Consider the following 26,339-nt stretch of genomic DNA (forward strand, 5'->3'; position numbering starts at 1 on the left):
AGGCAGGCAAAAACGTTGTGCTTTGCAATCCTGCTTAAAATACAAAAGACTTTGTGCCAGGCCAGACATAGTGCCAAGTGCCTTTAATCCCACCACTCAAGTCTAAGGCAGGCAGATCTAGAATCTGAGGCCAGCCTGGACTGTATAATAGAAAGACTCCATTGCATCTAAGCGAGGGGAAGGGGCTTAGGGAGTGGGAAGAGGAGTGGAGGCTGGGTGGGATGAGGGAGGTACACTGCAGAACAGGAAAGGAATGTGCAGTCCTGACAAGTCAGATGAGACAAGATTGGCTAACTGTGGTCTCTTTTTGAAATGTTGGAAGACTAGAATATTTTACCACGGGTATCTAGTATTCTGATTAAAACGTAGAGGCAGATATGTATGGTAAATGTATAAGCTAGGTACTGTATATATTAGGTATATGTTTCACAAGTACAAATAGAGTTTAAAATTGTACATAGGTGATTCTTTGAACTTCTCTGTAAGTTTGAAATCTCCGTCAAATTAAAAAACCTGCTTAAAGGATTTCATATTTTGTTTTAATTCTCTCAGTATCTGCTTTTAAAAGATTAGTCAACTTTGTAGTGTTTTGGTTGTTGTTTTGGTTTGTTTTTGTTTTTTGTTTTTTTTGTTGTTGTTGTTGTTTTGATAGGAAAAAAATATGCTAGATGAACGTGTAGGAAATTTCAGTGATGTTTGTGTGTAGTGATGCTACACAGGTCAACAGTAAAACCCCAACCTGAAGGCTGAGAGTCTGTGACTGATGCTGTCAGTTGCATCTTGTCTCTGGCTCTCTGTGGTCTCGGAGTCTCTGTCCCAGTGCCACTTCCCTGTGACCTTGTTAAATCCACACGTTGTGTTGTGTTCTGCAGTTGTAGCCTCCTTCCCCACAAAGTGTGATAGTAACTATAATGAAACTTTTAATATTCTTTGTAACTCCCTTATTAATACCTAACAATATTAAATACTCAAGCCAGTTATTATTTAATGAGCCTGTCATGATTGTTACATACAGAGATGTTAGAATTTTTCTTTTTCTTTTTTAATTTCTGTCTAAAATGGTATCATAGTTTTCTGTTGCTGTAATAAACTATCCTAAGAGACGCCCCTTAAAGGAGAAGGGGTTTGTGTGCCTCACAATGCCAAGTTACAGTGAGTCCTCCATGGCAAGACTGTCACACAGCACAGGAACTTGAAAGGACCAGTCATATCAACCCAGTCAAGAGCAGAGAGCAGTGACTAATGCATGCATGGGCGTCTTCTTCTTGCCCTCTTGTTGATATCATCCAGAATTCCCTGCCCAGGGAAAGAGCCCAGTAGCAATTAATGGAATCTTCCCACATCAGCTAACGTAATAAAGATAAACCCAGAGACCCATCTTGCAGGTGATTCTACATTTTGTTGAATTGACAGCACTAACCATCACAACCAGGTGATGGTTACACTTAGGGTAAACCTCTCCAGTGAAATACATGTTGTTATTGGGGACTTGGGGTGTATAAATAAATAGTGAGGGTTAGGTGTGCTTTACAGCTAGCGATTTGGTTCAGTGGTAGGACCCTTGCGTAGTACGCATAGGCTCTAAAGTGCATCCCAGGTCCACAAACAAATGAAATAATTAATTTTCTAATTTCCTCTGCATTGCTGTGATAAAACTTAAGGGAGAGCAGGTTTATTAGTCGCACAGGTCACAATCCATTATGTAGGGAAATCTGAACATAGACTGACACAAAACCATGGAGGAATGCTGCTTGCTGGTTCGGTCACAGCTCGCACTTCCCTAGTTTTCTCATATAGCCCACAACCACCTGCCGGAGAGCAGCACTGCCCGCAGTGGGCTGGGCTCTCCTACACCGACTAGCAATCCAGACAGTCCCCAACAGATTCAGGCTAATCTGACCTCTGGCAGGTCCTCAGTTGAGACTCCATTCTGATACAACTCTAGGCTGTTGTCATGGTGACACTTAAAGCTAACTAGGATAATTAATTTTTGAAGTCTGGAAAGTACATCATTTAGAAGAACATTCAGAAAATAATTCAGTATATCTTCCCTCATTGCCTCTTCCCTGTCTTGCCCTTTTTAAAACAGTAGTGACTTCACATATCCTGAACCACCTCTGAAACAACATCGAGTCTGTTTTATTGGCATTTTTTTCTCTTAACTATCGTTATAAAATTGTTGTTCAGGAATGTGTGATTTTATGACCTGTCAGTCTATTTTATTTTTCAGATGGTATTTTGTTGTTCTGTTTTATAGGAATTAAACCATTTCAGTGTGACTGCTGTGGAAAAAAGTTTACCAGGGCTTACTCGCTAAAGATGCATCGCCTAAAGCACGAAGGTAAACGCTGTTTCCGGTGCCAGATATGTAGTGCCACTTTCACTTCCTTCGGGGAGTATAAACACCACATGAGGGTTTCCCGGCACATTATCCGCAAGCCTCGGATTTACGAGTGCAAAACATGTGGCGCCATGTTCACCAACTCTGGAAATTTAATCGTGCACCTGAGGAGTCTGAACCATGAAGCATCAGAGCTAGCAAACTACTTCCAGAGCAGGTGAGGTGCACAGCGAAAACCCCATCAGGAAAAACTGCTTTCTGAACTCTCCTGCTTTTAGGGCAGCCTGCTGTGTTATTGTCAGGTTGCCAGGTAGTTAGTTAGTCACAGTCATTTTAAATTGCCACTGCGCATACTCTGATCTCCTCATCTGATGAAAGTTTGGTAGGTCTCCTAAGTTATAAAGTCATACTATATTGTATTTAAAATATCTCCTACAAAATAAATAGGAAAAATATCCCCACAGAAGACTATTTGTCCTCTTGGGTTTTTGTTTTTATGGAGTTAAATGAATTTCTATATACTATATATCGTATATATAATATACTAGGTTTAACTAAATCTTATTACCAAATATACCACGTCACGTATATCTTAGTAGAGTATAGGTCAGACTATAAATGTTAGCAGAGTTCTCTTTAAAATTTATATATCCAGGCTTGGTGGTGCATGTTTTTAATCCCAGAGGCGGGCAGATCTCTGAGTTCCAGGCTGCTCTATAGGACAGCCAGTGCTACACAGAGAAACCAAATCTGGGAAAACAATAAATAAATAAGCCTTATGTAAAGGAGTGTCCACATATCAGAAAGCATGTTTGGCACCTGTTGACATGGAGGTGGTTAGGTCCAGCACGTCTCCTGTTTATTAGTTTAGTGCTCTGGCTTTTTAGCATCACTGGTTCACTGTAATAATAATATATTAGTGATTTATAGGTTATCCAAGTAAATACAGTTCTCTTGCTAGTCCTGCTGCTGATTGAGCATGTCAGATATCTAAGTTCTCTGTAGACATAAAACTCTATTATGTGTGCTTTTTAATACTTCATTAGAATTTCACCTCTGTAGGAATCCTTAGTTTCTCAAAACATAAAATCCTTCTAAACTCTTAGTTTTATACTAACTTTTTTTGAAAAAATAAAAATATCATTTCAGTTCTAAACTATTGATGTATAAGATTTTACTTTTCCCTCCAGACCAGGTGCTCATTCTACTTAATGAGTGCTGATTCTGAATGTATGGTTATATCATTAAAGCTAGCTAATACTTACTAGACATAGTTGTTGAGGAATTAAATAGTCCAGTTTTACCACTCCTGTGTGTCTTTCCCATATAGGACCCTGTATCTTACACTACTCTTCTCTAACCCTTGAAGACTTTTTAGGAAATATACACAAGACATTAGAAGTTACTTTGCAGACAGACAGATTTTAATTTGTCCATTACTACTGAATATTCAAATTATTAAGTGGTCACTCCAGGTGTGATAGGAGATTCTTTCCAAATTCTTAGTAAAGTGTACTACTTTTTCCATACATAGTAAGGTGAAAACTTAATTTCTACATCTCTCAACTTCCTATAGTAAATGTATGTAAGGTCATGCATGCATAAAGACTGAGCTTCTTAGCTAACCTCTACAAAGAGGTATTACAAAAGAAATACAGAGCTAGGTCTATATAAACCTCTTACTCGGCTTAGTCACATGATGCTTGCTTTAGTGAAATGCCACTCACATTATATACAGACTCCTATATGTAGATCCAGAAAGGCCTTTGAAGTGTCCAGAGAATCACTGGAAGTGATCATTAATCTTTTTTATTGCCCATAGGGAGGTGGGATGCACATTGGTTCTACTGAATGGCTTCAGTTGATATTTGGGAAAGCTTATTTATATTAACTTCATTGAATAATTAGTGAAATGAAAAGCCCCAGACTTGTATTATAGATGATATCTCTTTATTATAGTTTGAAAATTAATTTTGTATTTTATCCTTTGCCTCTCATTTAGTGATTTCTTAGTACCGGACTACTTAAACCAGGAGCAAGAAGAGACCCTTGTTCAGTATGATCTTGGAGAACATACTTTTGAAAGCAACTCTTCTGTTCAAATGCCTGTGATTTCACAGGTCTCCTCAACCCAGAATTGTGAAAGCACTTTTCCCCTGGGCTCTCTTGGTGGGCTTACAGAGAAGGAGGAGGAACTGCATGAGCAGCCAAAGACCAGTGCTCCTGCTGAGGCGCCCAGGGATGACCCCCCTAAGGCAGAGCTGCCTGCTATAACTATTGAGTAATTCTGTGATTGGCCTGGGGTTTGGTTTTTTGGAAAGTGCCTGTGCTTGGTCTCATATGTTTAAATTTAATTTAATTTTTAAAGAAGGGTTCCCTTTGTAAACCCTAAAACTGGAGGGTTCTATGTTTTGTTTTGTTTTTTCATAGCTGAGAGATTGCTTCTGTATGTATACAATAAGGTAACATTGAAACAGAACATAAACTTTGAGACTTAAGGAAAAGCAGCTGACTTAGAACATGGCAGTTCTTCCTCCCATTGTTAAAAGTGGGCAGCAGCAGATACAAAAGAACTCAGGCTGTGGTTGACCTTCCTGAGAGAAGAGGGCTAATGAGAAGTTATTAAACAGTTTGACAAGGCCTAAGTAAATGTGTACTCCTAAGTGCAGGGTGTTATAAACCCTGTAGTTTTGGAAGTATTTGTGGTGGGTTTGTTTTTGTTTTTGTTTTTTTCAGATGAAGGTAAATAACTTCTGAAATCCAGTATATTCTTTTTTAAGCCATTTTGAATTTTCATAGTGAAAAATTAGTATCAGGCAGGTATTTCCTGTACCTTTATAGCACCACTCCAGAGGCTAAGAGGTGTGGTTGAGAAGAGTCAGGCTGCATGTGGAATGGCAGGGTGCAGAACGAGGTACGTATACCCAGCTTTGCAGAAACTCTCCTGAGACTTTCTCTTCCTGGTCATTGAATGCTGACACCTGGCTAACTAGGGCATTGCTCAGAGAAGTGTCCTCGTGTCCCACCAACAGCACTTTCATTTGCATATACTATTGTGCTGCCATATAAAGGAGAAATAGTGAAGATATTCTATATTTTATATATAGGTTTATGTATTGTTGAGGATGTCGATGCTGTGCTGTTTTGGACAAAATAAAAGAATTCTGTTTTGAGGCTACATTCTTAACCCAATTAAGATTGTTTACAAGGTCACATATGACAACAATATAATGTCCTTATTCCAAAATATTTTGAGGTATTGCCAAGTTTGTTAAAAGCTTTCACGAGATGTAAGCAATAATGTAAAAGATACGACGAGGTTGTGAGTGATCATCTGTGACTCAGACATGGAGGGAGGGATTGTTAAGACCAGAATCTTAAAAACTTTGCTACTCAGACGATAACATTTATATGATATTCTAGATTGGGATATACTTTTTTATCTTTTGCCATTAAAGCCTCTTTGATCTAAAATATTTATGAAGCCACGAGTAATGAACTTTTGTGTAATTTTTTATATAGAAAATAGCCCCAATGTTTATCGTTATGATAGCCCCTGATGGGGTTAGAAGATAAAAACAACATTTTGTTTGTTTGTTTGTTTGTTTGTTTGACTTTGGACACTCTCTTTTGTTTTGTGACAGGATCATAGGTAGTCCAGGTTGGTCCAGAACTCATCATCCTCTTGCCTCAGTTTCCCAACAACCTTTGCTACCATTATATATTATAGACACACATCACCACACCCAGATCAGACTATAGTCTTAGTCAAACACCTGATCTGACTTTTATCCCAATGCCAAACCTTACTTACTTTTTATATTATAGTAATTTGTTTCTTTAAAATTTATTAATTCTGCAATTTAATTTCTGGTTTTTTGTAGGTTTTTTGGTTTTGTTTTGTTTTTGGGTTCTTTTTTTTTTTTTTTTTTTTTTTTTTTTTCCAAGACAGGGTTTCTCTGTGTAGCCCTGGCTGTCCTGGAACTCACTTTGTAGACCAGGCTGGCCTCGAACTCAGAAATCCGCCTGCCTCTGCCTCCCAAATTCTGGGATTAAAGGCGTGCGCCACCACGCCCGGCTGAAATTTAATTTCTATCTCTGTTCTTTTTTCTTCTTGATACTGAGAATTGCACCCAGGACTTTGTATATGATGCGCACGTGCCCTGTCACTGGTCACACCCCCACCCTGAGTCCCAGTTGTTTTTTACCTGACTCATGGCTGATTGCTCCCAAGCATAGGTGGGTAGCTTTCAGAAAAACCAACTAGGAAAGTCAGTCATTTTTATTTTTTTATCATACATGATCTTTGAAAACTGTGCCTAGTAATAAAGAAATCCTAAAACTCACTAGAATCCTATTTTAGTATGGTAAATGTTCTTGGTTCTAAATTGGGTTGTTTTGTCTTGGTTTTTTTGTTTTTTGTTTTGTTTTGTTTTGTTGTTAAGAGCTAGAAAAAAGTAAAAGGAAGAAAGAAATGAGAATAAATCAGAGATGAATTGATTTGAAGAATTCTTTTTAGATTGTTTTGATTGAAAGTGTTTGAGTCTACTCTATCCTAAGAGTCGTGTGTTAGGACAGCCCTGGCAGCCTCCCTGTGAAGGACACACCTCCCTGTGGATTTTTATCCCTAGTGGCAAAGCTTGTAGCCAACCTTAGTGACAGATTTGAATATACTATGAATGCACAAATGGTTAGTTGCCTACTACCCAAACATTTTTAATAAACTTACCTAACCAGTGTTTAATATAAAATGATACAAAGGCTTTTTTCTGTTCCAATGAGACTCTACATTTTTAAGGATATTTTGTTTATGGGTCTGTTATAGGAAATACAACTGCAAGAGATAATTGTATATATAGTAATATTTAAAGTTTATTTAAAGTTGATTTAAGAGAGGAATGCCTAGATGTATACTTTTCACCAGAACATATGGAAAACATTGAAGAGATGAAAGCCAGTTACGATCCCGTCATAGAAATCACCAGGGTAACTAAACAGAGAATCATTCTTGTTTAGAATATTTAAAGGTAGCTATCTTTTGTAAGGCCAACAAGGGTACCTTTGTGATATTTAAAGGGCTTAAATTTTAGAATGCTAGATAAATTACTTTTTAAAAAACAAAGCATTTTATATAAGAAAAGCTTTGTTTTCAGTTTTTTTTTTTTTTTTCCAACTACCAAATAGATAGGATGTGCTTTAGAAGCAAAGCTCTTCCCGTGTTGTCAGGAGTCGTAGCTCCTCGTGTCAGTCTTTGCATTTCCAAACTCTAGCCTTCAGAGTGTAATGTCAGGAAATCACTAACTCAGAAACAGAAATTTGACAGTAACCTTTACTTTATGCGTTTAAATTTTTCAAGAAATGGATGTAGATAAATGTTAATATCCACTTCCCTTAATTGGCCATTTTAAACAATCCTAATTTTTATTTTCAGTTTAATTTCAAGTTTAACCACAGTTCATTATATTAATAGGTTTTATTTTGGGTTTTTGTGGAGTGTTTGTTTTTTTTTTAAGTTCACAGTTTTGCTAAGACAAAGTGTGCTAAGCTGTTTAGGTTTGACCGTTTGGAGTCCCAATAGATAAACAGGATCCGTGTTAAGATACATTCCCTTTGCTATAAAAAACAAACAAACAAACATGCTTGTGTTTGTTAAACTGTTTTACTAAGAGTGAAGTAGTCAGGGCCTCTGATTCGCTGAGTCACTGGTAACTCAGCTTCCTTCTAACTGCTGAGCCAGGCTCTCCTGTCTTATAACTCATCCCTGTTCCTTTGGAAGCTATGTTAAGTCTTTCACTCCTTTAAAAAACAAAACAAAAACCTCTTATTTTATTCTCTTAGTCTAATTACTAGAAGCCACTTTTGCAGAGCGCGTGTCCATTTTCAGATTAAGCTTTAGCCTGTTAGCTTTGGAGTCCCTGCAAGGTGCGTGACCATACAGTGCTATGCAGGTGGCTTCTCTACCAGGATCACAGAGAATGATTTCTTATGATGGCAAATGAATGCTCGGTCCTCAATTTTAACTGAAGAGATTTTGATTTGTAGATGTAATGAACAGGTGAATTGGAAACTTGCATTGTCCTGCATCACTCATCTGCCCCAAGGGCCTTCAAGCTCGGAAGTATACATCTTCGTGAAGGAGTGATTTTTGAGTTCTTAACTAGGGGTGGGGGAAGGACCTAGGAAAGCTCACATGGAGCAAACAGCCCCAAGGTAGGGGAGGAAGGTGAGTTTTCACTGCACTGCTAAGTGTTGCCATCAGATGTCTTTTTGTATTTTGATAGTAGAAACCAGAAGGCAATGGACAAAAGTGAGGGAGTGGAGAGATGGTATTGTTGTAAACACAGCCATGAGGAATATTTATAACTAAATACATGTTTTAAATGAGATCATCAAAGTTAAGATTTCTTATTTTGCTTATACTAGTATTTATCCCTCTTTCGTTTTTGACAGAATGTGGTGACATAGGATAGTTTTTATGTGAAAGTCTTCAACAAAACAAATTTACCAAAATAGCAATGGTTCAGATAAACAATGAAGTGGAATCGAGCCAGTCCTCAGGCTGGTTAAGAAGTAGGCTATAGATGTTTCACTCTGGATTATACATAAATTGAGATTTTTGCTGCAACCTAGAAACATGAATTATGTTGAACAGGGAATGATACTGTTACTACCGGGAGTTAGACTGTTATTAATGTATACTAAAGTGATGAGCGAGACGCTTTCCCGATATCATAAATGTATTTTTACAATAGAAACAATAGTTCCTGGGTTTGGAAGTAGTCACTGTAGAGTCAGACAGTGCTGCTGGAACCTTGCTTTGGCAGTGTCTGAACAGTGCTGCTGCTTTAACGGCTTCTGCAGCTTAGTAGTGCTCCCTCTGAGTGAGACCCAGGCCGGCTCCAGCAGACACAGGCTTCCTCTGTACACAACAAAAAACGTAGGAGTTCAGACCATGATTGAAAAACATTAGAATTAATGTTTTTATTAAAAATGAAAGAAAAATTAAGTTTTTAAGTGCCTAATTTATATTCTTGTTTTCTAAGTTTATTAAGCTTTGCTAAGCCTAAAAGCCCTGACTCAGTTGTGATGATTTCCTAGTAAAATCACCAAGAATCACTTGAGGAGCTAGAGTGTCATGACTTTTACTGAATTCCTTGTTTTCTTAAATGCCAGTCTGACTACACCTAGAGGTTGACAGGTCATCCTGTGAATGAGCGTTCATTACCAAAGCGCATCGCCCACCCGCTGAGGAGTCAGCCTCTAGCTGCCCCAGGAGGGGTGGTAGTGTTGGCTTCGAGATGGGGAAGCATTTTCTGCAGTTCTGTTTTCCAGAGAGACCCTTTTCTGTGATTAGTGCGCTTCCTGTGGTTTGTCATGTTAGGTAGCAGTTCCCGGGTTGACAGCTGATATGGAAGGTCTTATATATTGAGAATGCATTACAGTTGAAGGTTGCACTGCTTTTCTGCCCCCGAGAGTGAGTGGCATTGGGTATTTAGAAGTGAGGTAATAAACTTATTATTTTGTTTATACAAAATGATGGCTTCTGATGCTTATATATGAAGGTATTGCTTAAAGAAACAACAGTCTCTGGTAGGGTAAAATCTAGTTTTGACTCAAGTTCCAGTGATGTATTTAGTTTATGGATACTGGTGTCTCCTGTTGCATCAGCTAGATATTGCCTGCCTCTTTGTTAAGGCACCCTTGTGGCACCTTACGTTCAACTTGAAGGATGGTATGTGGCCTCTTTGTGCCTCTACTGTCTTTTCAAAAGCCATTTTATAAAAAATCTTAGGTATTTTAATATTTAAATATATATATATATTTGTGAAAGATACTTTTAGAACGAACTTTTTTTTTAACGTTAAAATTCCTGTATTCCCATTTTTAAGAGTAAACTAAAGATTTTCCAGGCTTAGGACTATCTTTTTTTCAGAACCATGATAAGAAAGTCAGATTGAGGTAATAAACCAGAGAGTTCGGTGATGGGGAAAGAGATGTCTGGTGAGAGGAGACTGATTTAAAGGTGAAAACAATGACTTTGATGTAACAAATTAACTTTTTAAATAAAGTGTGGTTTTGCTCCTGTGATTTCGTATTTGCTGCTATAGTAGCTCACTATTTTATAGGGCTAACATATAAATCTGGCCCCATTTAAAACTGAGGTCCTTTCTAATACAAGCAGCCTAGAAAGAGACTGCGCCACGGTCTGCCGCCGGTGGCCAGGCGTTCCTGTAGCTGATGCATGCTTTACTAGTTGCCTGCGGCTGGCAGCACGGAGGTCAGGGAAGCTTCCTCCCCTGCCAGGTAGAGCATTGTAACTCATGGGGGCTGGCATCTGGGAGACAGGCCAAAGAGGGAACCGCTGAGGAGAGAATGTGGAAGCAGTTCCATGGAGGGCTGTCCCCTGTTCTCCACCGCTCTCCTACAACAGTACTACTCCAACTGTGCCAGTCCCCACGTCACCAGCCTGGACCAGTTGTCATCTCATTCAAGTATAGCTTTACTTGGTGACAGTGGCCATAGCTAAATTACTTGGCATGTTTGACTTTCTACAATGACAAAAATGGTCTTAAATTTTTGTTTTGATTTCCTTAAAAAAAATGTATACAGTGTCATAACTTCATGTTTTATAAACTAGTATCTGGCTATTAGTATTTTACAGAAACCATGGTTCTTGGTGACTACATAATATATATATATATATATATATATATTTTTGTGACTTTTTTGTAAACTAAGTGCCGTTTCAACGTTACAATCATTTTTAGAGTTATTGTAATCAATGTGAATATCATGTTTTTTCAAATCTGTTCTGAGCCTAGTGTTTGCTTTGTGAACATATGTGTATTGTATATATTCTGTATAGTTATACTGTACTGAAATATTAGCTTGTTTGATATGAGAAAAAGTATGTATTGAGTACCTTTTTGCTAGCCTGATTGCTTAATCTTTTTAAAAAAAGGTTTAAATTTTTTTTTAATCTTTAAGCTGGCCTTTATTAATGGTCACAAAGTTGCAGTTAGAAGGGATGGACAGGGAGAATCTAGTCTTGAGTGTCTTTGGATAGAAACATGAGACTAAGATTTGTTTTTGTTTTGTTTTGTTTTCTCATTAAAATATCTTACTGATGTTTTATGAAATAAGTCTGCTGTTGTTGTCATTGACTGGTGGTTCCTGAGTGTGTGCACACTGGAGACAGTGAGAGTGGACAGCATTTGTCAGTGCTCCTATGTGTATGTGTAGGTCCCATCACACCACGCCCAGACCGGGGAGCAGAATGTAAGGAGGGCAGTTAGGGAAGCCAGGTTCCTGGGTAAAGCTACTCATTGGATGGTGGTTGCCTCTAATATGTTTTTCTGAAATTGTTTCATATTTACTATTAATTAGATAGAGACACAGTGCTGCTATTTCAGTGGTGACTGACAAATGGGAAACAGGAAAGCAGCTCATTGCAGAAATGGGTCATAGGGGCCAAAGAGAAAATAACAGTAGCAAGCACAGTCAACCAGGATCCTGTCAGTTAGGTTCAGAGATGAAGACAGAGGCTTTAATAAGTTTACCAAGCACTTAAGGTCAGCAAGCAGTCTGGCTTATCTTGAACCTGAACCATGGATGCAGGCCAGAGATAAATTTCAAAATGATTTTGGCTTGCAGTTTTTGCATAAAAATTATGAATGGAAAGATTCAGAGGCTGATACTAAAAGTGTTAACTAAAGATGTGTCTTCTAAATTGGTGGAATTAAAATGAATAATTTGGGCCTTCTCTTTGAACTAGAAAGTTTGTTCTAAGAAACAGAGAAACTTATCAAATTATATAAACATACAAAACCTTTTTTTAAAAAAGGATTATGTATGTGAGTACACCATCACTGTCCTCTCAGACTCACCTGAGGAGGGCGTCAGATCCCATTGCTGTGGTTGTGAGTCCCACCGTGTGGTTGCTGAGAATTGAACTCAGGACCTCTGGTAGAGCAGTCAGTGCTCTTAACCACTGAGCCATCTCTCCAGCCCCAAACATACAAAACCTTAAAGGAGGGGAGGTATGTATAAATATTGTCATTTTTACCTGACCCTTTTTGATGTCAGTAAACTTCACAGATTTGTAAAACAAAGGTAGGTGTGTCTAATATAGAAAGAAATCCCTCTGGCATAATGCTCTGTGAGTGGAATTAGAAGAACCCTCCTGGACAAGAAGGGCTGTTGTTGCTATAACACCTGTGACTTCCTCCAGTTCTCATTGGTGTATTTGAGTTTCCTACCAAAAAGTTTCTATTTGTACTTCATAAATAAGGACCAGATCATTGCAAAGGCCATAATCAGAGTTGGCAGAACTCACATACAGGACCCTTATTTCCAGTCCCTGCCTAGTTTTTCTCAAAACCGTGTGTGTGTGTGTGTGTGTGTGTACACAATGGCAGTTTTATTCATCAATGTAAATAGTCTATGTGAGAAATTAGGACAGGGAAAACAAGCAGCTAAGATTTAGCCTCTGAAACATTCTTTCTTTGATGCAAACCTGTAATAGCAGAACTTAGTTGCAAAGATTTTATTTGTTTTGTAACGCAACATTGATTCCATTACAAAAAAAAAGTTAGTTCATTTTCTCCATTCACAACTATATTTTTATCTGCTTTTTTTACCCATAAAAATTTATTAGTGTATATTAGGCTCCAAGAGCACACTTTGTCCCAGCAATAGGAAGCAAAAGATAATGTGGCAGAGAATCTTGATGTTTAACTAGGAATGAAAAGTGGTCACCATCCCCTCATAGAAGGAATCGCTTTCATTTTTGCCAGATCTCCTAATACCTGTGGTCAGACAGCCCTTCCCCGCTATCTTTGTCTTTGCCCCTAGAGTTTCTCTATCTGCCTCTGTTTGAAAGTCTTATCTCCTTTTCCATTTGCTTGGGCTATTTCAGGGACTTTTTCATGCTCCCTTTGTATCAGAACCTAGTGACTTTGGCCCGTTCCCAAGTCCCTGATCCTAAGCCCTTTTGCTGTGTCTGACTGAGTGCATCTCATTTACCAGAGAACTTACCAAGGAGGATCAGTACTTACCACCCCACTTCAACACACAGCTAGTATGTGGCCCGCTTCAAGTGAGTCACCTTTGATTGTCACCATCTGGAGATCTGCTATCGGATAAGTTGCTATAGAACACAACCACATAAGATTTCCCAGACTCTTGTCTAGTTTGAGGGCAAAGATCCAAACATACACATAGTAGGATCCTGCAGTAGAACTTCTTTTAAGAGAGAGGAAGTGTGTGGCTCTCGTCTTGCTGTATATCATAGACTGTCCTTTAATCCTCAGAACAACTGCTCTTAGCCTGCTCAGAGGCAAACTTTGCCTCAGACATGACAGTCCACACCTTCCTTGTCAAGGAAGCCTCTGGCACTGGGGTCGTCAGTCTAATGCTCCATATCTTTGTTCCTTGTCATTGGCAACTGTCTTTCTCACAGACGGCTTGCAGGCCCTTGGATGACCGAGCAGAGAAAGCATGAACCCTCTCGGTCCTTTGGAGACGAAGGCTTCTAAAGTAAAGAATATTTAAAGGGAAAAAAAAAGAAAGAACTAAGACTGGAAAAACGCAAAAAATAAAAAAGGGTGAAAATTGGAGTAGCATCCTGACTGAAGGGACAACAAGGAAAGCATGGGGAGAAGCCAAAACTAGTGGGCTCTTGAGAAAAGAAGGGTTTGTACAGGAGGAGAGTGCTTCAGAGATCCATTCTGAGCCTTAGGGTGGAGTGCTAAAAGAGCTGACGGTAATTCTGAATGAGAGGAATCGAGAATTGTGTTAATATGCTTGGCTAGGGCCAAGCCAGAGAAATAGTTCAGAGCTGCAATAATCACAGCACCTAGGAGGAGGGTCAGGAGGAGTTTAAGGCTGGCCTGGGTTTTCTGTCTCAAAAAAAAAAAAAAAAAAAAAAAGGGAGGGGGGTAGAAAAGCTAGTCACATTAACTGAGCAAAAGACCAGAATCAGATCTCTAGAAGGATTTAAGAACTAGATTTGAGGGAGCACAAAGCAGACTTGAGTCCATCAGAGTTAAAAGTTACAGCTCGAGAAAAGGTAAGGACCTGGGCTGCCAGAGAAGCTGCAGCTAGCGGATTGGCTGGAAGGTGGGCTTTGAGCTTAATTGAGTCTTGACTCCCAACAGTGGGCAGCACCTGCCATGTTTATTCTATACCTGTGGCCCATTGCACTGCCCAGGCAACCTGGCTCTGACTTTTAAAGGAAGCTGTCCAAATGAAAGCAGCCTAAGAATGAGCTCTGACTGGGGGTCTGCAAGGAGACTGGTGCAGCTTAGGGGTGGAGTGTGTGCACGCACACATACACACACACACACACACACACACACGTGTGCAGTCGCACACACATACATCCTAGAACACTGTCACTGCAGGTCGAAGGAAGGCTGAGGAAAGTGTTCCTCCTTAGGGTGGTTGTACAATATTTAGCTTATTAACATTCTTGCTTTCTAGCAGAATTCACCCACTGAATTGGGTTTATGGGATTGCTTATCCCAAACATTCTCGGTGGCTTGCAAGTCATTTTCTATTCATAAGCATTAGGAAACCCAAAAAGCAGGTATTGGGCTTGCGAGCACAGATCTTGCCCTGGTAGAGTTGGCCTGAGAGGGTGGGGAGCAGGGTCAACAATAAACAAGGGAATGGACTATATAGGTTAGTAATCGCTGAAGGAAAAATGTCTTCATAGGCTGAGTGCAGTTAGGTGGCCAAAAGTGACAGTTAACCAAAGTCACTAAGGAGGAGATAAGAGTGTCACAGGCGTAGGGGACGGTGCCAACACACATTGACTCACTACCCTGCTTATTCTGACTGGGCAGGTGAGCTATCCAGAACAAAAGGTAAAAGTGGGCATTGCTGGGAGCTTTAGGATGTGAGACAGAACGACAGGGAGTTTGTTTCCAGGCTCAGCGGGTATCTTCCTACAGATTCAGGGGCCTCAGCATCCCAGAACAAGCCACCACGTGAGCTCATGCAGTCAGGCACTGATAGCATTATAGATGGAGGTTTTGAAGAGTTGGGCCTTGTTCTCAGTATCCAGAGTTCTTATTTTAACAGCATTTAGATGTGGTTTAAACTACCTTGCAAGGTAGTTGTTTGCTCAGAGAGTAGCATGCACATGGTGCAGGACCGCTAGCTAGATACACAGCTATTCCTGCTAGCCCTCAAATGCTCACACATGTATTCCTCCAGTGCCCACGCTGTTACTCCAGGACACATGACGCAGCTTTATAAAGCACTGACCTTAGGAAGGGTTGAGGTTTAAGCAGGAGGGTATATTTAAGTGGCACTGTTCCTCTAGTGGCCAGCCCATGCTACATACGGAGTTTCTCCAGAGCTTTGGTCCACAACATCCCACCTCCCTGTGACTCGTGTGAGAATTCTAACCTATGTGGGCAAACTCGTTCAGTGGGTGTCTCTACAGAGATTCACTTTGGACTAAATTGCACATTGTTAGGATCCCCTAACCTGCACATCTCCTTGCACATCCATGTGTGTATGTCACATCTATGTGACAAGTAGGAGAGCTGAGGAAGGAGTCCCCTCTGTGGTCCTCCCTCTGTGTTGACACCTTCAGCACACTCAGAGGTGGCCTCTTGAAACACTGGGCAGAAGCCTATGTCCCAGAACTCTGGTTCCCTCTGCCCATGGTAGGTGGGTGGGCAGAGGAGCAGCTTGGTGTTTGCCCTGCTCACCCTCCTCAAAGTGAATGGGAAGGGAACTGGAACCCCCCACAGCACACACTAACAGCTGGGGCACGGAAAGACTGGGCGTGAGGGTTCTGGTGGAGGGAGAGCCAGCACACTGGAGCTATATTCCAGTGCTTGGGGAAAGTAAGCTTGGTCCCTGATAAGAAATCAGCAAGTGTCTTTGGAGTTTACTAAATGAGAGGGGAATATAAAGCATTTAGAACTTGGGCCACAATCACAGAAGTCAACAAAAAGCCAACTAACATGATGCATGCCACAAATCCCAGTGAGTTGGAGGCTGCAACAGGAGAGTTACTTAAGCCCAAGAGTTCTGAGAGCAATCTGGGCAACACCCCCAGACCCTGTCTTTGTTGTGACCCTCAGCATACTTCCTCCTCCTCCTCGGCAATTAGAACCCTCAGCAAGGACACACACCAGTTGGAATCTCTTCACAGAGCAGGCCGACTCCTCCAGCTCTCGGATGTTCTTTGAAGACTCCAGCACTGGGAATGGTGTCAAGAGATGCTTTGCTTATGCTGGGCGTGCCATATCTTCAGCTTCCCTAGTAAATGAGCAGAGAGACTGGAAAAGCAAGCCTAAATGTGTCAGATTTATTTAACCTTTGAGAAGAAACGCTTTAGGGAGCGAAGGTTTCCAGATATGTTGAATAGAATGGAATCCAAGCAGTGCCCACCCTGAACTGAGAGACACTTCCAGGCGGCCACAGGAAAAGGAAGGTCCCATTGACTGGCTCAGCAGGTAAAGGCATTTCCCATGGAGAATGACCCCAGTGTGAAAGGAGAGAGTGGACTCCTGAAAGTTGTCATTCCAACTGAATCAAAATGTATTTTGTTTTGTTTTGTTTTGTTTTGTTTTCGAGACAGGGTTTCTCTGTATAGCCCTGGCTGTCCTGGAACTCACTCCGCAGGCCAGGCTGGCCTCGAACTCAGAAATCCGCCTGCCTCTGCCTCCACCTCCCAAGTGCTGGGATTAAAAAAGGCTTGCGCCACCACTGCCCAGCTCAAACCGTGCTTGATGGAAGCAGATACAGAGACCCACAGCCAAATCGGAAGTTCTCAAGGAGCTGAGGGAACCTTGAAGAAGGGGGCAAAAAGGACTGTAGGAGCCAGAGAGGTCAAGGATACCAGGAGAACTCAACTCCCAGAATCAGCTCCTGGGAGCTCACAGACTGAAGCGGCCAATCACTGAGCCTGCGTGGGTCTGCACTTGGTCCTCTGTATGTTATACTTGTCGCGTGGTGTTCCTATGGGAATCCTAACAACGGGATGGGGGGCGGAAGGGGGGGGGTGTCTCTGATCCCTTTGCCAACTTCTTAGGGCCCTTTTCCTCCTATTCAGTTGTCCAGCCTTAATATGAGGAGGGTTTGTGCCTAGTCTTAATTGTACATCGTTAATGCTGTGTTTAGCTGATGCCCCTTAGAGGCCTGCTCTAAGATGAATTAAAACAACCAAACAGAAAGAAAGAAATTTTAAAAATGCTTAAGTCCCCCATAGCTGTGACCATGCACCCACTTTCCTGGCCTCCCAGACTAACGCCAACCAAGGCATCAGCCAAGGAAGCTTGTATCTTTCTTTGTTGTTTGTTCTAAGACAGAGCCTCACTGTGTGGCTGGATCCAAACACACAGAGATCCACCTTCCACCTTCCTTTGCATGCCAAGTGCTGAAATTAAAGATCTCTATCACTGCACCCAGCCCGAGCCTGCAACTCCAACCCTTACCTGCCTCTGTCACAGCAGGGAATCTCCTTCCACATGAGCAGTGTTGGAGGCTCAGGAGTCACTGGGCCTTAAAAGGAGTCTGCCCGGTTTCCTGCTGCACTGCCTGCGCCCCAATTCCCTTAAGGGCTGAACCTACAGCATAGGAACGCTGATGCAGCCGGTCATGGAAGGCCACCTTCCCAATGACACACAACAAGTACAATGTCGCCCTTTGTGGGAACATAGGTGGTCAACTTCCGTGGATGCTATGATTGCTTGGGCGGAGGCTTCCTTCTGAACCATGCTTCTATCTCATTGCGCCGCACTGACCGCGCTTAAGTACAGTGTGTGAGCGCCCCCTTGTGTTCTACCTGGAATGAACTGCAAGGTCGGAACTAAAGTGAACTTTCTGTAGTCTTTACAAAACATTTAAAATCCAATTAAACGTTTTCTGTTTAAGCACCTAATGAACTTGTCCAAACTATCCAAATGTCACTTGGGTTGTTTTTTTTTTCAAAATCCCTTAATAACAAAATGGAGTTGTTTGGTTCCATTAACCCAGTTCCATGAAAATTCTTGTTTCTCGGGTAATTGGCATGTTGACCTTTGGAATCGAGAAATCCGACAAAGGGGATTGCCCTAGGTGCAGTGGCACCCATCTCCTGCCCCCAGCAGACTTTCTAACCATCTTTTTCACAGCCTGGCTCAAGGCAGAGGTACCTGCGAGTCGTGGACCCTGATCCCTCTGCAGAAGCATCGTCTGAAGCCAATTTTCCACAGAAGTTTAGGGCTCAGGGGACGCTGGTGAGGAGTAAGAGCCAGTCCTGGACTTCAGGATGGAACATGATGATCTGCTGCCCATGGCCAAGACCTCAAGGAAACATGTCTCCATCCACATTGCCCCAGGCAGAGGAGTAAGAGGAAGCAGATGGTTTGGCCCCTGTGGAAGGGAAATGCCCAGGAGCTACTGGAGGTAGCCAAAGGAACAGAACGGGAAAGATCTGGAAACAGAGGCAATGCAGTCCAGCTAGCGAACGTTTCTTTTAGCCTTTTCCACATGTGCCTTCGCCAGCGAGTTTATTACCTGGCAAAAGAGTTCTGGCAATTTAGATCCCCAGGTGGACACGGTCAGGCCTCCAGAGAAGGTCAGAACTCCACTGTTGCCCGGACAGCTGTAGCACACACTCCCCTTGCTGAGACATCGCAAGCAGGGCATTTGCAGGGCATCTCTGGGCCTGATGCTCCTGTGCAGCAGGAATGGCTGACCTGCTTCCTGGACACGTTGCAGAATGAAGCAGGAGATATCTACAAGGTGTTTGCTGCATGCCACTGATTGTCCCTGCCACTCACGCTGTTCAGCAGATGAGCTCAGGTCTGTTCATCTCTAATACCCAGCAGTGGACCCAGAGGGACAGGGGCAGGGGGACAAACAGTGAAAGTGCAGTGAGTCCTCCTCTCACAACTTGAAGTCATTCGAAGTCTTCCCAGGGGGCCTGGGAGACCTTCCAGGCTAAGGTTCTTTCCTGCTGAAGTGGAGGCCCGTATTCGTCACTGTCTAAAGGTTCCCTCAGAAAACACCTTACACTGAGAAGCTGAAGGGTTGTATAAAAGTCCCTGCACACAGCCAGTGTTGGCTTGGTCTATAATGTCCAGTTGCCACTCACTGAGTTTGACAGCTTAAGTTGTCCTCTAACTTCAAGTCAACATGGCATCCTGCATCAAGTGCCCTCTGTCCCAATCAGAGAGGGCACCATGCTGAGTTATTGAACAAAAAGTCTTTCCTCCTGCCGTGGCTTATATGAATAACTCGGTGTTTCGTCTTGTTTTGCCACGGTTAAATCTTTCAAACAGATTTCCTTTGTTCCTGAGTCTATGACCCTGTGTTGTCCTGTAGACTGTCTAGGCTATGACCCTCATTAGGGAGGGCTAAGGTGTGCTCTCCTTTAAGGGCTGGCCTCTGGATGTGCTCCTGTTTGAGGGAGCCTCCGCCCTTCCCTGGAGGAACTCCTCTCATTGCCTCTACCCCTGCACACCATGTTCTTGGAGTTCAGGCTAGGCGGGACTTGAAGAATTCCCCTGTTGAGTTAAGCAAGACCATATGGAGTGGCAGAAAGCTGGCGCACAGATAAGCTGTTATGGATCACGGGTGTGGTGGAAGAAGCTACGATAACCTCGAAGGCGAAGACGACGTGTGGGGGAAGCATATGAGCTAAGAGGAAGGGAAAGTTGAGCCCATGCCCCAGGAAAGCAGGGCCCTCCTGCTGGAAGATGCTGAGACAACGGAACAGACCGACAACAACGGAGCCTATCCACCTACGCCTGGAAACACGGGCTTTTTAGGAAATGAAGGGAGGTGAATGGAAAGGGCGTGGCATACAGCTGCAGGCAGAGGATGACAGAACTGGGATGGAGAGGTGGGGGACAGGATGACCTCACTGAAACCTGGAGTTGGGAGTCTCCATTAAATATTCTCCCTGCGGGTCTACAAATCTGGCGGCCATTAGTGTGACATACACATCTGCTCCGTGCGGCATTGGACAGTCATTCTGTGAGCGGCAGGGCTGCTTGCTTCCTGTGTCCCGCTTTCCACGGTCTCTGTGTCATGAGCTCAAAAGAGTTGTCTCAGAGCAGAGCTGGGCCACAGCTGTCACTAGGACTTGCTGGCAGGGGTTTGCAAGCACCTGTCACCTCTGCACCTGCCAGAGTCATGCGTGTCTCTCCATGGAAGGCAAGCTTGCACCATCTTTTTTTTTAATTAATTATTAATTAATTAATTAATTTATTTATTTTATATGAGTACACTGTAGCTGTCTTCAGACACACGAGAAGAGGGCGTTAGATCCCATTACAGATGGTTGTGAGCCACCATGTGGTTGCTGGGAATTGAACTCAGGACCCCTGGAAGAGCAGTCAGTGCTCTTAACCGCTGAGCCATCTCTCCAGCCCACACCATCCTTTATGCATTAAGATCTAAAACCAGGAGAGAAATAGCCTGCTCTTACTATGGGGTTCAGTCTCATCATTCCCAGTAGCATTCAGTAGCTTCCCAGAATCCCTTGCAGATTGTCACCCCACTTCAAGTAGCTTGGCCTAAGATATCTGTTCATTGCTACCCCCCATCCACCATCCTTAATCTAAAAAATTGAGATGGCTCTGAAGTCACCTGCTTGGTAGATGGACCCCTATTCTTCCCAGGCTGGCAAAACCAAAGGCAGGCACTTGCATGACTAGCCTAGAGCAAGGCCCAGCCTGGAAATGAACCTCCGAGCTTAGAAAGCTCAGGGGGAACTCATGCCTGGAAAAATAACTCCCACATGCTGGTTCACACCTTTCAGCCACCCTGAGGCAGCTTCTCTGACATACAGGAAAACAGGTCCCCAAATTAAATCATTTACAGACGTTTGTGTGAGGAGTGTGAACCACCTTCATTCACTCCAAGTGTTAGTCTCTGTTCTTTGTGGATCAGGGGTAGTATGTATACACACCAAGGACAAGGAGTGGACGTTTGTGTCAGCACAATAAATAGATAGTGTGGCTGTGGGGCTGTGCCACCTGTGTTCAGATCCTTTGTCCGCTGTCCTCTAAGTGTGGGCTTTGGGAAGGTCACCTAAAGTCCTGGTCCCCTCATGTTCTCTGAAAAATGTAGACATAGGACTATTGTGGGGATTTAGCAAACTTCCATACATAGACCACGTAGGCCAGCATGGTAGGGTGAGGCAGGAGGATTGGCGATCTAGACCAGGTACACAACAAGACCCCAACTCAAAGAACAAAAAAGAAAGGGGAAAAAAATAGGAAGTGCCATTCTTTATTAAATTCTGAATTCTCCTATCATTTTACAGCTTCAAGAAGCTCTACTGCCTGAGGGCCACTGGCTGGAAGAACCAATTTCTCTTACACAGGTTCCAGGTGGGTAACACACAAACTCCAAGCCTGGGAGTGTGAAGGTTGTAGCACTGATTCACATAGGCACCCTGTATGTTGCTTCAGAGGAGGTGCCTTGTGCCACAGCCTGATCTTCTAACAGACTCTAACGCCAGCATATCTCATACCACCCACCCCCACAGTGTGTGTGTGTGTGTGTGGTAAGCACCAAGCTAAGCTGTGACAGGCACCTGTTATGTCCCATAGGAAACTGCTTTATCCCTGCTTCTCACCTAGAAACATCTGACAGAAGTCACATCCCTGCCCCAAGCCTGCCTAGTAATGAGCTGTCGGGATTCTATCGCTGACGGTCAGCAGGTCCTGCCTGCAAAATGAGGACTGACAGACTGACTAGAGAAAGACTGTGCTGGGGCCCCTTCCATGTTAACCCTGAGACAGATGAAGGGTAATTAGAAACTAGAGGCCCCACCTCGAGAGGGGCTCTCACTTCTGTGACAGCACAATATCGCCACCGTGTGGACAAAAACCTGAACGACCATTTACTAGCTAGTTCTGCGCAGTGGCTCTGAGTCTGGAATCCTAAACCTAGATCAGGGATTTGAAACCTTCCCTCTTCTGCTAGATTTTTGTTCTCTAACCTATTTCCTGGCGTCTCCTGCAAAACCTTGATAGAAGCAGGAGCAAACAGGATCTGAGTTTGTTCATTGAACTTCTAAGGTTGTGATCAGTGACTAAAATAAGTCAAGGCAGTTTGGGAGGAACCGGAAAATGAATTGCTTTGAGAGTCCCAGCATAAGCCGGCCAGACAGGGAACAGACCCCACTATGTGTGCTAAGCTGATGTGGCCAGTCGTAATACTGCACTGTCTCCAGGAAGCCCAGCCGCACAGTTTTCTGTGAATAGGGAAAAATCAGCTTTGCGTTGGCACTGCCTCCGCCTCCTTCTCTCTTATAGATCCAGCTACAGCCAAGTAACCCTGGTTTTTCAAGATGGGGTTTCTCTGTGTAGCCATGGCTGTCCTGGAACTCACTCTGTAGACCAGGCTGGCCTCGAACTCAGAAATCTGCCTGCCTCTGCCTCCCAAGTGCTGGGATTAAAAGCATGCGCCACTACTGCCCGGCCAGCCCCAGATCTTAAGGCGACTTTCATCTGTGTAATATGACAGAAGCTAGGTGGTTAGATATTCAACATCACGTCTCACCTGTCATGACCACTTCTGACAGCCTGCCGGCCCCCAGTCATCCTTGACCCCACATCAGGCTCCCCTGGGAACAGCCCAGGGTGCAAGGCAAGGTGCAGAATCCATGGAGCAAAATAAAATACGAAGACCCTTGTTCAAAGGCAAGAGTGGAACGTAGAACCAAGTATAGGGCCCTTCTAGGCATGGAGCTCCGTGCATTTGCAGGCACAGGGGAGACAGCCCTGCCTAGCTGCCTTGTGTAGAGTAAAATTCTCTCTGGCTCTCAACACCTTCTCTCCAGGCTGCCATGGCGGTTAAGTGGTCTCAGAATGCATTATTCATCCCATACCCTGCACACTGGACTGGCTACCGCTACTGCAGCCTACACTAATTAAACTGAATCTTCTGTCACATACTCAGTGCTGAGTATTGTGAATTGAAAACACAAATGTGTGCCAAACACTTTGGGCAACGAGCCACCCCTCCCCACTCCCACCCAGTGGAGCTAAGATGGGCCACTCCCCAATACCATTACAGACCCATGTAGCCAACTGCTCCCCAGTGCCGTGGCACCTCTCATCTCCCCAGCAGGCATCAACACTTGGTTGATTTCCCAGGGATTAAATGTGACTGTCAATCCAAAGGGATTTTCAGGATTCACCCAGCACCGTGGGGATCAAGAGCACCAGACCTTGCTCAGGGTACCACATGGGACCCTCAATGGCCATTAGCCCATAACAGCTCAGAGTGGCACTAACCCCTGCTAACCATGCTTCTCTGTGTTGGTAATCCTCTGAAGGTCTCCAGAGTGGCTTCCAAAATGAGGTCTTAGGAGCTCTGTGTAAAGAGTGGGGAGTTGAGCCTGTGAGTTCTGCAGGATCTCAAAGCTCTGCTGGAGAAGAGAAGAGGAGCCCTGAGGGTAGCTAGTTCCCAGGTGATTCCATTAACCTAGGACAGTGGGGCTAGAGGCAGCGAGGTCAGGCAGCCCTGCCTGTGTGTTTGCTGCTGGAGAGGGAGTTCTTACTGTGGACAGCAGCTGTGGTGGACACTGAGGTGCTGTGTGGGTGGCCCAGGCTGCACCAGCCTCCCTGACATCACATGTGTGTGAGCTGGCTATGCACACACACACACACACACACACACACACACACACACACACACACACGGAATCAGCCCACATGTGTGCCCTGCAACCCCTCACTTAACATAGCCCCTGGCTCAATCCTTCTGCCCCATATCACTAGGAAAAAGCGACCATGTCAGGAGGACAGGAATGTCGCTTACACCGTGGGTCTTCCTGGGGAACACTCTAACTAGAATCAGAGACACAGCACAAATACCACATGAGCAGTCAGAACAACTGTCTTAACTTTGTGTTAACAAAGGCCAATGGTAAGCAACAGCAACGTCCAGGAGCTCGGGAGGCCTGAGCTGGGGAAAAGCAATGGGCAGAGCTGGCTTCCCTCATGACCCTGACACAGTCACCTCCACATCTACCAGAGGCCACTCCTTCTTCAGCCTCAGCCCATGCATGGCCCCAGGAGCCTTCGAAGGGCCTTTCAAAAGATCTCTAACCTCTCCTCAGATCTACAGCCCCACCTCCCTGGGCAACTCCAACTAAGTTGAGAATACTTGATAAAGTAGAAAGAGGGATGGCATAGGAGGTGTAAGCACCCATCACTAACACAGCATCATCCCCCGAACTGCAACCCATCCACCCATCCCATGCTGGGCCCTGCATCCATGTGCACCTCGTGTATGCATCCATGTGTGTATACACAACATGTGTGACACCTGTGCACCGAAAGCAAACCCACAACACTTGGCATCTCCCTCTTCCTCTGACATGTCACCATGACTACTACTGCCTGTCCTCTCAACCCCCGGTAGGGCAAGGCCAGGGTCAGTCCTGGACAGTCACATGATTCATCTCCCCCAAACTTCCTTCTGACCAAGTTTCTGTTGCAATCAGGGCCTGGCTTACAAGTGAGCACTTGTTATAACCAAGGACAGACAGCCCTTGGCCTAGGGAAGACAAGACGCTGTGGTCTGCACAGGGTCTGTACTAGGGGAAATTTAGTTCTAGTTTAGTGCAAAGAAAACTATTCATAGAGGGGATGGGGGAGGGAGGTGTAGTAGTATAGCAAGAAAAACAAATTACCTAAAAAGAAATAAAATGTTTTACTCTCAAATACCCACCCCTGGCAACAGCAAAACAATTTCAGCCTTAGGTACCACTCTTTTCTGGGGTTCCTAGGGCTGGCGCTTCCTGAAAAGAGTGACCCTGAGCCCCTCCTCCCATAGGGCTCCCGGGAGCTCAATGACAGTTGGAAGCAGCTCTCCGGGACAGCATCATCTTCACCCAGCTCAGGGCTAGAGGGGGAAGGCTGCCATCAAACCCTTGCCCCCAGGCTGGGCCGCTAGCACGCAAGTTCTCTCTCCAACTCTTGAGGGGGTCCCACTTTGGAAGAACTCTGAGTCCTAAGGATGCAGTTCACAGTCTGGGTTGTGTTGGGGGGGGGAGGCCACAGCATAAATGTCGTCAGTGTTCCTCTCCTGTATCCAGGTGTGCATGTCGGGCATCCCTGTGGGTGTTTGTGGTCGGCTGTCTGTCCATGCTGCTATACCCCAGTGTGCTCTTTGATCCAGTCCCGAACTACAGGGAGCCTTGTGTACACGCCTGGCTTGTTCCTCTGAGCGCAGCCTTCACCCCAGCTCACCACACCAGCCTGGAACATTCGCCCATCTTTCTCCGCGCTTGACAAGGGGCCACCAGAGTCACCCTACGCAAAATAAATAAATAAATAAATAAATAAATAAATAAATAAATACCGAATCCTGTGCGTGAGTAGTCCCTTACCTAAACTCTTAGTAGCTGCCTCAACCTAAGTAGCCTCTCCCATGGCCAACTGACCTCTCCCGGAAGCATGACTTCCCCAGGACTCCTGCTTACCCCTGCCGGGCTCTCCCCAGCCCCACCTATCCCCAGCTCCGGCCTAGTTAGCCCCACCCCCTCCTCTTCCCCTGCCCTGCCTTTCTCTTTCCTTACCCTGCCTCTTTCCCTTCGCATTCTGCACGGCTCCTCCACTCCCTGGTCTGGTCCCAGCTTCCGCCTTTCAAGGTCCCCCCCCTCCCCCTCCCCCTCGGCCCCACGCACCTGGCAGGAGTCCACACCCCCACTGAGGAAACCCACACACATCATTCGTGGGGTGATCTGCTGCGGCATGAGGTCCTCACAGGTGGTCTGGTTGATGACACGGATCTCACCCTTCTGCAGGATCAGCGCTCCGGTACCTGGGGAGACAGGAAGCGGGAGACTGAGGCAGGCAGCTCCCGGGGTAAGCCAGTCTCAATGGGGAAAACCCGCACTGGAGATAATCCTCACTGGTCAGGTTTATAGGCAGTGCTTGGAAATAACCCAAGAGCCTGCGGCTGACACATAAATAGGTCAGTAGCCGAGAACACACGGCAGGATATTGTGGAGCCATTAAAACTG

The 26,339-nt window shown here is 44.1% G+C and overlaps 2 protein-coding genes and 1 long non-coding RNA gene across 9 annotated transcripts in view; 1 reads left to right on the forward strand and 2 right to left on the reverse strand.

Moving 5' to 3' along the window:
- Zbtb44 (zinc finger and BTB domain containing 44) overlaps positions 1 to 11,484 on the forward strand; it is a 46,166-nt gene extending 34,682 nt beyond the window's left edge. For 3 of the 5 annotated variants that reach the window (XM_006510215.4, XM_006510216.4, XM_006510217.4), the window contains exons 5-6: positions 2,258 to 2,558; positions 4,344 to 11,481. In XM_006510215.4, the coding sequence (XP_006510278.1) occupies positions 2,258 to 2,558; positions 4,344 to 4,626 (584 nt within the window). In that variant the 3' untranslated portion in view covers positions 4,627 to 11,481. Of the gene's footprint in view, positions 1 to 2,257; positions 2,559 to 4,343 lie in introns of all 5 variants that reach the window. The other 2 variants (NM_001115130.1, NM_172765.3) reach the window with 1 other exon arrangement.
- A 4,754-nt stretch (positions 11,485 to 16,238) lies between these two features.
- Gm17508 lies at positions 16,239 to 18,180 on the reverse strand. The gene is made up of 2 exons (XR_870609.3): positions 17,800 to 18,180; positions 16,239 to 16,621 (listed from the first exon to the last, which is right to left on the reverse strand). It is a non-coding gene; the product is annotated as a predicted gene, 17508 (long non-coding RNA).
- A 6,008-nt stretch (positions 18,181 to 24,188) lies between these two features.
- St14 (suppression of tumorigenicity 14 (colon carcinoma)) overlaps positions 24,189 to 26,339 on the reverse strand; it is a 43,222-nt gene continuing 41,071 nt past the window's right edge. For 2 of the 3 annotated variants that reach the window (XM_006510098.4, XM_006510099.4), the window contains 2 exons: positions 26,001 to 26,137; positions 25,006 to 25,626 (listed from right to left, as the gene is read on the reverse strand). In XM_006510098.4, coding sequence (XP_006510161.1) covers positions 25,465 to 25,626; positions 26,001 to 26,137 — 299 coding nt within the window. In that variant the 3' untranslated portion in view covers positions 25,006 to 25,464. Of the gene's footprint in view, positions 25,627 to 26,000; positions 26,138 to 26,339 lie in introns of all 3 variants that reach the window. The other variant, NM_011176.4, reaches the window with a different exon arrangement.

This window comes from Mus musculus, chromosome 9, assembly GCF_000001635.26.
Source record: "Mus musculus strain C57BL/6J chromosome 9, GRCm38.p6 C57BL/6J".
NCBI lineage: Eukaryota > Metazoa > Chordata > Mammalia > Rodentia > Muridae > Mus > Mus musculus.